Source organism: Elephantulus edwardii, unplaced genomic scaffold, assembly GCF_000299155.1.
Source record: "Elephantulus edwardii isolate Elephantulus edwardi_28Jun2011 unplaced genomic scaffold, EleEdw1.0 scaffold00268, whole genome shotgun sequence".
NCBI classification, from domain to species: domain Eukaryota; kingdom Metazoa; phylum Chordata; class Mammalia; order Macroscelidea; family Macroscelididae; genus Elephantulus; species Elephantulus edwardii.
In genome coordinates this window covers 1,091,599-1,102,684 of record NW_006400018.1, presented here as the reverse complement: position 1 = coordinate 1,102,684, position 11,086 = coordinate 1,091,599, and the positions used below count along the sequence as shown (strand labels likewise).

General features: G+C 57.4%; 1 protein-coding gene across 1 annotated transcript in view; it reads right to left on the bottom strand.

Annotated features, from left to right (window-relative positions):
* Positions 1–10,816, bottom strand: part of RAB3IL1 (RAB3A interacting protein (rabin3)-like 1) — a 14,529-nt gene extending 3,713 nt beyond the window's left edge. Inside the window, exons 1-9 of the mRNA XM_006899877.1 lie at positions 10,789–10,816; positions 10,420–10,495; positions 9,438–9,675; positions 8,596–8,691; positions 8,433–8,510; positions 7,703–7,921; positions 5,201–5,329; positions 5,000–5,112; positions 3,155–3,254 (exon numbers count right to left, since the gene is read on the bottom strand). Of these exons, the coding sequence (XP_006899939.1) occupies positions 3,155–3,254; positions 5,000–5,112; positions 5,201–5,329; positions 7,703–7,921; positions 8,433–8,510; positions 8,596–8,691; positions 9,438–9,675; positions 10,420–10,495; positions 10,789–10,816 (1,077 nt within the window). The remainder of the gene's footprint in view (positions 1–3,154; positions 3,255–4,999; positions 5,113–5,200; positions 5,330–7,702; positions 7,922–8,432; positions 8,511–8,595; positions 8,692–9,437; positions 9,676–10,419; positions 10,496–10,788) is intronic.
* Positions 10,817–11,086: the final 270 nt, after the last annotated feature.

Sequence of the window (11,086 nt, the reverse complement as noted above, 5' to 3'; positions counted from 1 at the left end):
GTGTGTGTGTGTGTGGTGTCGTGTTTGTGTGTGTGTGTGTGTGTAGCAGTATTAGACTGCTAACAGAATTGGACAGACTGTATAGCAGTGTTAGCCTGCTAACCGGAGGTCAGCAGACCTAGTCCACCAGCCGTTCCACAGGACAGGCAGTCTCCTCTTGTAAAGATTGAAAGTCTTGGACAAGTCCAGTGAGGGTGGCTGAGGGCTAGAATCAAGCCAGCAGCAGGAGGTGGGTTGGGGATGGTTCTCACGACCTTTCTGACGAGCCCTGGCTGGGATGGGGCTCAAAGCTCTGCAGACACGACAAGTCCACTGGGTGGGGCCACAGCAGAAAGACACGTGGTGTGGATCCCGAGCCTGGAGATGCAGGGTGAGGGCAGGGGGCTCTGAGCACCCCTCAATCCCCTCCAGGGCAGCAGCTCTGTGCTCATGGGAGAGATGACGGGCCGACCTCCCCACCACCACTCGTCCCATGTCGACCGCTGCCCTCGCTGTCCAGACTGCTGCCCACCAACTGGGCCACTTTGCCCACTGCAGACTTTCCCCCCAACCCCGGAAAGCCTGTGGGGGGTCTGACGAGAAGACCTGTCTCCACCACGCAAGTCACTTTCGCACCAAACTTCACTTGTGCAATGTCATTGCTGTCACGTTGATGCCAACTCAGAGTGACCTCACTGGGTTTCGGAGGCCGGGAATCCCGACGGGAGGAGCTGCTGGTGGATTGGCCCCCGAGGATGCCCAGTCTCCGAACGAGCACTGCTGCAGACCACACCACCAGAGGCCCCTTTCCAGCCCCAGCAGGATATGGAAGTCCACGGGGGAATGCAGCCCAAATGTGCCTTCAATGGTAAGAAGCTGAGACTTTATCTCATGGGCTTTGGACCTGCTATCAGGAGGGACCATGCTTGAGAGGGTGGGCCAAAAAGGAGGAAGACCATCGGTGTGATGGAGGGACACAGCAGCTGCAGCCGTGGGCTCACTAACAGTGGGCAGAGTGACTGAGGACAGGGCAGGACCGGCAAAAGGTAAGGGGTTCAAACCCAGCCTGGAAGAAAGAAGTGGTGATCTACTATCATAAAAATTATAACCTGAAAAAAAAATTACAGCCTGAACAGCAAAGTAGACCCGGGCAGGGCAAGGATGAAATTGTGCAACAATGAATGAATAGAAATCCAAGTTTTCTGTAAACTTTAGTTAAAATATCAATGTTTAAGAAAAAAGTTTAACTTAATAGAAAAATACTGCCTATTTAAAAAAAATTACAACCTGGGGTGCTTCTCGTGGGTGGGGGGTGGCCAACAGTGAGCCCGAGTCTCAGGTATCTGAGCTCACAGACTTCATTGGTCCAGCGTGGGAAAGGTTTATTTCAAAAGCTGAAGTCTTGAACTAATTGGAAACTCCTTGGGAAAGCCACTCGAAAAGGTCAGATTTATTTGCTGAGGTCTCTGAATGAGCATTGACTTTGAAACTGCTTTGTTTAAGCCCTTTTTTCTGCATTGGGCACATTGGAATCAAATGTAGTTTCAAGTTATCTGTAAATCTTTTCAGATGGTATTTTGAAATACTTGGACTTGACTCTGTGACAAATGATAGATGTATGGCATGTGTGACATGTTTTTAAATAATAAAAGTGCTCGCTCTACACACACACACACACACATACATACACACACACTCTACAGCATAGAAAATCTTATGGTGCATTGGAAAGAGGCTGGGGGCTTAAAGAGGGTAAAGAGTGCACTCGGGGGCTTTTCTTCTCTCTCACATGGGTTTGCTGGGAGTTGAAACGAACTCAAAGGCAACCAATGGTCTATGGGACAGAGGGGTGGCAATCACCTCTGTTCTCAACCCCAGCCCAGGGAGATGACTGGCGTGGGTCACACAGGTGAGGGCAGGAGCTATGATTCCTGGAGGACCTCAGCATGTCTGGCCTCCACAGGCAGGGTGACAGGCACTCCTCTGAACCTTCCCAGAAGCCCCAGCTGGAGCCAGAGCCTGGGAGGCTGGAGCTGAAGGAGGGCTTTCCCTTGGACCAGAGGTCACTCCCTTGATCCGGTGAGAGACATCACTACCCTGACCACCTGTAACACTGTGTCTTTCCTTGCTGGCTTTAGAAAAGTGAGTTCTGAAGCTATGAAGGGGCCACATGGTGGGGGAACATCCAGGAGTTACTCCAGCTGAGAGCAGTAGGGAAAAGGCCACAAAGAACAAATTTGCACACTCAGAACACCTTGAACTTCAGAAAGGAAGGCAACCTGGCTGACATGACTGTAGGCTCTCTGACCCGAGCACAGGGCCCAGAGAAGCCCCACCTGGACTCCTGGCTGACCCAGGGAGGTTCTGAGACCATCAGTGTGGTTTGTAAGCCACTAGTGGGCATGTGGCCAGGAGAGATCAGCCCTTGGAGAAGGACATCATGCTCGGAAGGGTGGACAGACAGCACAGGAGAGGGAGACCCAGGATGAGATGGATTGGTACAGTAACTGGGGCGGTGGGGGTTGGTGTGTCAGAGTTAGTGAGACTGGCTCAGGAGAGGGAAGCGTTCAGAGCTGATGTACACAGGGTCGCTACACATTGCAGGTGACTCAATGACCCATGAAAACAATAACATACTATGACAGGTTTGGAAGCAGGAGTGGCATCCACTTCCTAAATAACATGCCTCTGGAACCTCTATGAACTTTGATAAATGTCGATAGATATAAAAGGGCTTCAGGCCCTTCGTGGGGTTGCTTGAGTTGAAGGCAATCAACAACAACAACATTGTGATGTGCCGCGGAGTCAGAATCCACTTCACAGCTCATCCTCCTGTGAGGTTTCAGAGGTTGCAAATTTCCCAGAAAGAGACTGCCCGTCCTTCTACTGCCAAGCAGCTGGTGGATTCGAACCACACGGCTTCAGGATGTCAGCCTAACTTCTTACCACTTGGCCACCAGCGTGCCCTTTAAGCTTCTAAGCTCTGATAGCTTCTTATGCAGCAAATCTGTGGTGCTGCATGGCCCAGGTGGTCTCTATGCCCCCTATGACCCTCTGTGAGCTCCCTGCTCTGTACATAAAACCATAGCCCCCACTGTGCTCCCACCCTGGGGCCCAGAACCACAGCCCAAGTGGACCCTCAGGTGCCAAGCCATGTCCTGAATAGACCACTCACCCTGGCCCGGGAGGATGGTGAGATGTAGTAGTGGCCCTCGGAGTCCCCGAGTCGGATGCGGTGGCGGCAGGCGCGGGCCAGCCCGCTCAGGGCACACGTGCTGGGGGGATGCAAAGGGCACCATGGGTGGGTGGGTGGCCGGCGGGGGCTCACTCTGACCATGCTGGCTGTAGGCTGGGTACCACAGCCAGAAGGACGCATAGGGAGGCACATGCAATGTGGACGTGGCCTTCGTATCACTCCCTTCCCCAAGCCCAGCTTTCAAAGGGGACCAGAGCTGGGCCAGACTGGAGGGCTTCCCCAGGTGTCCCCAGCTAAGTCTCTAAGCCAAGTTGCACCCTAATCCTAGACTCCTTCCCTCCCGACTCTTGGGCAGAGGAGCTTGGTCAAGTTCTTATCAGCTGCACCAAAGCCCCGCTCTCAGCAGCCCCTACACGTGGCCCTATACTTAACTGAGCACCTCAGATTCAGTCATCCCGACAGCCATTCCTGTCCGCCTTCCTTTCCCATTCCCAGGCACTTAACCTGCCTTGTCCCTCAGACCATCATTCACCCCAGTGGTCCCTCACCCATGGTTCTCTGCTGCCTGCCAGCCCTGTCCACCACACGTTCTCTCCTCACCCCAGGTCTGAGACCTCACACCGATCCTCAACTACCCACATGGCCCAAATGGCCCCCATCTGAGCCCTCACTCACCCGCGTGTCCCTCCACTCGTTCCTGACTCCACAGCTGACTCGGGCCTCATCCAGCCCACTGCTCTCTGCTCCTCACCCACCGTGATCTCCCGGTCCCCAGGCTGGGGCAGCCAGCATGTCCTTGTGCTGGGATCCCCTCAGATCCTCCCCCAGTCCCTCTGCATCCAGTCTCTCCCCACCTCCATGCCATGGCTAAGGTGCTGCTTCCCACCTGGAAGCCATCATTTTCCCCTCTGCCTGCCTCCTGCCCAGGAAAGAACCATGAAGAATCCTGAATGGGATGTGGTTAAAGCTGCAGGACTTGTCAGAGCCTCTACTGGTCCTAGGTGCAGGAAGCACTCTTTTCAGGGAACATTGATTAATGATCTCTGAAATGCTGGTCTACAAGTTTAAAGCCCAAACCTTTTATAACACAGCACCAAACCTCCCTGCAGCCTCAGTCCCACCCCACCGCTCCGACCACCCCCACACAGGCGTCTGTCCAGTTAATATTCCAGTTTCTCCTGTCTTCACTCATTCTGTTCCTTTTTCCTCAAATGGCTTTCCTGACTTGGCAAACTGCCATCTACCCTTGAGACCCTGTCTCTGGCATGGGGTTCCCATCATAGCTCCCTCCCTCCCAGCTAGGACTTAGCTGCCCCAAAGCCCAAATCTTTCCCACTCTGCTCTGCGCTGTCCTGCTGCTACCCTTGTTCAAGACCAGCCGAGCAGCGGGAAGTCCTTGTTACCCACTAGCGAGAGGCAGGCCTTGTGCCTGACGTCACTATGGGGTGGCTGGGGTCTGGAACCCTGTGGGAGGGAGATGCACTCCTCGCCGAGTATCCCTCTGCAGTCCTCCCAGGGCACCCCTCAGTAGTCCTTCCTGGTCACCACTCCGTAGTCCTCCCCGGGCACCTCTCCACAGTCCTCCCCAGGCACTCCTCTGCAGTCTTCACCAGGCACCCCCCTGCAATCCTCCCTGGGCACCCCACTGCGGTCCTCCCTAGGCACCCCCCTGCAATCCTCCCTGGGCATCCCTCTGTAGTCCTCCCCAGGCACCCCCTGCAGTCCTCCCTGGGCACCATCCCCACAGTCCTCCTAGGCACCCACCCGGCACAGCCCCAGCCTCCTCCCCAGGGGGCAGGGCCAGGCTCAGGGCTGTAGACTTACTTGGTGCTGCCACACTCGTCCGCGGCCACCTTCACGGCGGGCAGTGTGTTAGAGGCCACGGGCTCGATGGTGAGCGTGTTGTCCTCCACAGCGGCCTGCACCAGGGCGGAGAGCTGTGGCGGACAGGGAGGCAGAGCAGGCAGTGAGGGGCCAGGTTCTGGCAGCAGGTCTGGGCCCCCTCGACCGGCTGCGCCCACTCACCTCCCTCATGGTGAAGTCCAGACAGGGGCCCACATCCTCCCGGTACACCCTCTCCAGGAAGGGGCAGGTCTTGTCCAGGGTGGGTGACTCCCTCCAGGCTTGAAACTCTGCAAACAGGGTGGTGTCTACCTGCGGGGGAGGTGGATGGGCAGGGGGCAGTCAGGGTGCTGGGGTTCCACACAGGAGAGGCAGGAGAAGAGGAGGGGGCACGAGGAGGAGGCAGGCGGACCCCAGCATGCCAGCAGGTCTTAGCCTGGTGGCCGTGCAGGTGGGCCAAGGCTGAGGCTCCCCAGGAAGAATGCTCCTTCCCGTCACACCAGAGAGTCCAGAAGGAAACGCTCCATTTCCAGGTGGATCTTGGTGTTCTTGTCACCACAGGATTCCCAGGACCCTCCCGCTTCTATTTCAGTCTACAGGTGTAAGGAGGGGAAGAGGCTGGAAGCATAAGGAAGGGAGGCAGCAGAACAGTGCCATCTCCCAGAGGAGAGACAAACCTGCAGGTGCAAACAGGGAGGTCCGGGTACACACAGGTATGTTCGGGGACAGGAAAGTACACACAGGTGCACACAGGGAGGTCCGGGGACACACAGGTACGTTCGGGGGGACAGGAAATACACACAGGTGTATACAGGGAGGTCCGGGGACACACAGGGATGTTCGGGGGACAGGAAATACACACAGGTGTATACAGGGACATCTAAGTACACACAGGTGCACACAGAGACATGAAAATACAGAGGTGGACAGGGACACGTGGTTGTTGTTATGAGCCGTAAAGTCACCTGCCACTCATAGCCACCCTATGTACAACAGCTCTGAAGTCTGCCCTGCCCTGAGCCAGTGTCACTGACTTCGACACACCTACCACCATTGCCCTAGTTACTGTATCCATCCATCTCATCCGGATCTTCCTCTCCTGCGTTGTCCATCCACCCTTCCAAGCATGATGTACTTCTCCAAGGACTGGTCCCTCCTGGCCATGTGCACAAAGTATGTGAGACAGAGCTTCCAAATCCTAGCCTCCAAGGAGAAACTTGGTTTTACCCTCTCCAAGACAAACATATTTGTTTTCTTGTTAGTCCATGGTATGTTCAAGACTCTTCTTCAGCACCACAACTCAAAGGCATCAATTCTTCTTCCGTCATCCTTTGTCATTGTCTAGCTCTCTGATGCATAGCAAATAACTGTAAAGACCATGGCCTGGATCAGGCGCACCTTAGTCTCTAGACTGACACTGTACTCAGTACAGTACTGTTCTCAGTGCTCTGGAGAGGTCACTGACAGCAGATTTAGCTAATGCAATTAATCTTTTGATTTCTTGGCTGCTGGTCTCAAGAGTATTGATTGTAGAGGGTCACGTAGGGACATCAAAGTACACACAAGTGCACGCAGAGACATGAAGGTACGCACAGGCACACACAGAGACATGAAGGTACACGCAGAGACATGAAGGTACACACAGGCGCATGCAGCCCACACAGGCACATGCACACAGGAGAGGGTGCATCCAGGCTGCCCCTGCTGCCCACCCGAGAAGGTGTCTCCCTGGCCTCCTGGGCACATGCAGAGAGCGGGGAGGGTGGGCAGAGGCTCAGCTCTACCCAGGAGCCATTACCTGGCGAGTAAAGGAGAGAGAAGTGGAGGAGGAGGGGGCGGCGGGCGGCTCCCCAGGCGGGAGCTGCCAGGCCGGCTCGTAGGTGAGGTGGACCGCCCTGCTGGGGACCACGCAGAGGAGCAGGGAGAGGAGCTGGGGCAGCCCGGGCTGGGTGGGCAGGGTTGGGTCAGACAGACAGACAGACAGACAGACAGATGCAGAGAGACAGACAGGAGGAAGGAGGAGATGTTAGTGTCCAGCTGGAAACTTAGATGGCAGAGGCTTCTTCAGTGTGACTCCGAGGGGATGGGGGTCAGAGGGCCCTGAGAGGTGGGCAGGTCTAGCGTCTCCTACCCAGAAGCCCATGTTAGGAGGCAGGCTGAGGGTGGGGCAGGCGTGGTGGCAGAAAGTGCTAGAAAAGGGTCCCCACTGCAGACCCTAGTCCTGCCTGCTGTCCCTTACAGGCCCTCCAGGCAGCCTCCCTGCCCAAAGGTCCATGTGCAGCTTGGACCAAGGGCCCTGGGTCCCCCTGAGGGGAGGATGGACATTCTTCCAAAAGCTGAGCTTGTCCTACTGCCACAGCCAGGGGGCGCTGACGATCACAGTGTCCCAAGGGGTCCCGATGAGGTCCAGGGCCTCAGGGGAGGCCCCCTAGGGAGGCCCACGATCCAGCCTCTTCAGGCTCAGATCATATGTGGTCACACCTCAGCAGAGAGCACTGCACCCCATGGGGCAGTGGGGCGCAGGGGTTCTCAAGCCTACCCCGTACGGAGACCAGGGAGTAGAAAAACTCAGATGTGAAGGGGCAGGTACAGCCCTCGGGGCCAAAGGCAGAGGCCCAGAGAGGGCAGGGCAGGCCCCAGGCCACACAACACCGGCTCTTGGCCCTCCTGGTCCTCTGCCCTCACCTCCTTGCCCTCCCTGTCCGGGGCGAGCGCATGTCCTGCGGCTGGGCACACAACTGGGCAGAGGGTGCTGCTGGTACTCTTGTGTCGTGAGTGGCCCTTCCGGGGTCCGGCCTTGGTGGGGCTCAGCAGCTGCGGGTGGAGCTCCCGGTTCGGGGAGGCTGGTGTGGACGTGATGACGAGGGTCTTCAAAGCTGTCACCTCTGCCTGCAGCATGTCGATCTGGCCAGGACAACGGGGACCAGGGGTGATAGGACAGCTGCCACTGTCCTCCCACCAGCCCAGTTCAGTCAAATCCGGTACACGATCTTATGTGTTACCAAAAGGACAGCCTTCTAGGTAGGGACTGGGTCACTCAGTTTAGAGACAGAGTAACTGAGACTCAGAGAAGGGCTGTAATCTGTTCAAGGTCACTGTGATCAAGGATTCTTGCTAGTGGGTGGCTGAAAGCTGGCTGACCACTGGGCCCCAAGACCCAGCAACAGCCCAGCCCTCCCATTTTACAGATAGGCAAGCAGTCCAGCTAACACAGGGTAGGGAAACCACGTCCACAGGGCCCTCCAGTCCCTGAAGCCGCGTGGTACGGAGGAAACACCGGTTCCCACCTTCCCTGTGTGATCATACACACACTGCCACCCTCTCTGGTTCCTGGCTGACCCCGCTGGGTCGAGGTGCCAATCCAGCTGAGCCTTGAAGGGGTGGGCACGCAGGAGGGAGCTCTGACGGGTCTCACCTTGCCCCACGCCTCCTTCAGTTGCTTCTCTGACGCTGCCTGCTTCATATTGGCTTCTCGGACCATCTTGTGGGCTTCCTAGGAAGGAGGACCGGCATGGGGTGAGTGGCCAGAAGGGGTGGGTGAGCGCCCTGTGCCCAGCCTGCCGCCTCAGCTGGCGCACCTCGAACAGACTGGCAGTCAGCTCCTCCAGCTCCTCCTCCAGCTGCTCTCGGACCTTGGCTAGCCGTTCACACTCCTCATCCTTCAGCTTCAGCTCCTGGGGGCAAAAGGCAGGCAGGGTCAGCCCCACCGCGTCCAGAGCCCCAGCTCCACCCCAGCAGGCTGGCAGCCCCACCCCAGCAGGCTGGCAGCCCCACCCCGAGCAGGCTGGTGTCCCCAGCACACTTTCTCTGCTGCTGCCCGAAGGGTGTGATGCATTGTCCATTTAGCTCCTAGCAGGAGCCCGAAAGGACTGCCTGCCCATTAGTTCTCAGAGACTTCTAAAAGGGGTTTTAAAGTCACAGACATTATTGTTACCAGGGACTGGGGGAAGGTGGGGAGGGAGTTACTGCCTGAGGGATGTTGGGCTTCTGGTGAAGGTGATGGAGAACTCGTGGGCACTACACGGTGGGTGGAGGTGCTGCTGTCATTGTTGGCCGCCATCAAAGCGCTGGCCCCGGCCCCTGACTCAAAGTGACACCTACGACAGTGGAGTGAAACCCCACCTGGTCCGTCCTTGTCCCCATGATAGCTTGCAGAGCAGACCACTGCGGTTCAGAGGGTTTTCATGGACTGTTTTTCAGAAGTAGGCTGCCAGGCCTTCTTCCTAGTCTGAAAGCTCTACTGAAAGTCACTCAGCGTCCAACACAGAGACACACAAGCTTCCACTGACAGATGGGTGGTGGCTGTGTGTGAGGTGTACCAGCCAGGAGTCAAACTTGGGCCACGCTGCACGGAAGCGGAGACACTCTATGGCTGAACCAGCATGGAGTTGGAAGGATCCCGCCCGGCCCTGGGACTCACCTTCTGCGCTCTGTGCAGCTCCTCCCTCAGAAACTCTGAGCCCTTCTCCCGGATCTCCACAGAGGAGCTCCGCAAACGGGCCACGTCCAGCTGGGCGGCGGCAGGGCCCTCCTCCCCGGCTGGGGTCTCTGAGAGGGTCCCCAGGGACTCCCTGCGGCCTTTGCAGAGACCCACGCTCTTCCAGGGGCCTGGGACTGCCCCAAGGGGCGGTGGATGGCCCTCCTCTGCTGGGGGCTGGCTGTGAGATAAATGAGGGCTGTCAGTGCTTGTAAGGTGGGGTCCTGAGAGCTGGGGAGCTGAGCCTAGAAACATCCTCGGCCGCAGTGTCCCCTCCTGTGAAAGGGCACCGCCAGCTGGCTATAATCAAGCTCGACATGGGGGCAGAGGGACCAAGCACAGGACTTCGGGGTGCCAGGCCCGGGCTCATGCATCTTTGTCACTGGCCCTCCAGCCCTGAGCGTGGCGCATGCCAGGCGGTCGGCACACACCAGGTGGGCAGCATGCAGTCAGGCTCCCTGTGTGTCCGTCCAGCACGAGATTCAGTAAATCAGTGTCGAGATACGATGTCTCCATTCCAATGTACAAAGGGAGAACCTCACCTCAAGAGTCCCTAAAGGCACTGGAGACGTGGGGAGAACACCCCAGCACCCAGGCTGCCATTACCACTGTCCAGGTCCCCCACCAGGGAGCTGTCAGGCATTGTTTTGCAAATTAAATGCAAATGATATGCAAATTAGACCTCATTCAGGACAGACCCTGGAGGAGGGCTAAGGACAGGCTGGGGCAGGAAGCTGATGGGATCTGTTGCCTCTTTCCTCCCAGCAGTGTGACCGCAGACAAGCACCCTCCCTGGGCCTGTGAAGCCCCCTTCCTGGAGCTGGAGACCCCCGCCCTCTCCCACAGCCTGCCCTGCACAGCAGCCCATGGAGAGGGGGGTGCGCAGGAAGGGGCCAGGCCACGGTGGTTTATGCAGAGACAGCACCTCTGGACTCGCTCACTCAGCAGAAGCCGGCGGTTCCTGAGGCAGCAACTTGGGAGTCTCGCCAAGATCGGCTGGGCTGGGGGTGGGGGACCAGGACACGGGCAACAGCAGGGAAGTGGGAGTGGGGGACTCAGAGACCACACAGCAAGGGGGGAGACCAAGGCCCAAGAGGTTGCGGGGAGTGGGGGGGGGGGGGTTTCCGGATGTGGAGAAGGAGGAGCAAGATATGGGGCTGGGGCTGGGGCCTACTCCCTGCCCTGAGGAGTCTGGCAAGGCCACTTAGGAGTCCCAGAGCCTCAGTATCCCTTTTGGTAAAAGGAGAGGCCAACCACGTGCTCATTCATAGCCCTTCACAGTGTACTTACTGACCTAGCGCCCTGCCCAGCCTGTCCTCCATGCTGACGATGGACCTCTCTGCCTGGGCCTGTCCATCAGCGGTCACAGATTTGATGAATGAAGGAGGAACACGTATCCATCCACCAGCACCCACCTCCAGCATCACCAGTGAGCTCTCAGCGCCTCTGTCAGTAGAGGGTCCCTGAGGCCTGAAGGGCTGTGGCCAGCACCTTCCAAACCATTACTGTGGTCACCCTAAAGGCTGTGGTCTGTGCTGATGACTCCCAGGGACAACTCTGCAGTGCCATCTCATGAGAAACTCAGTAAAGAT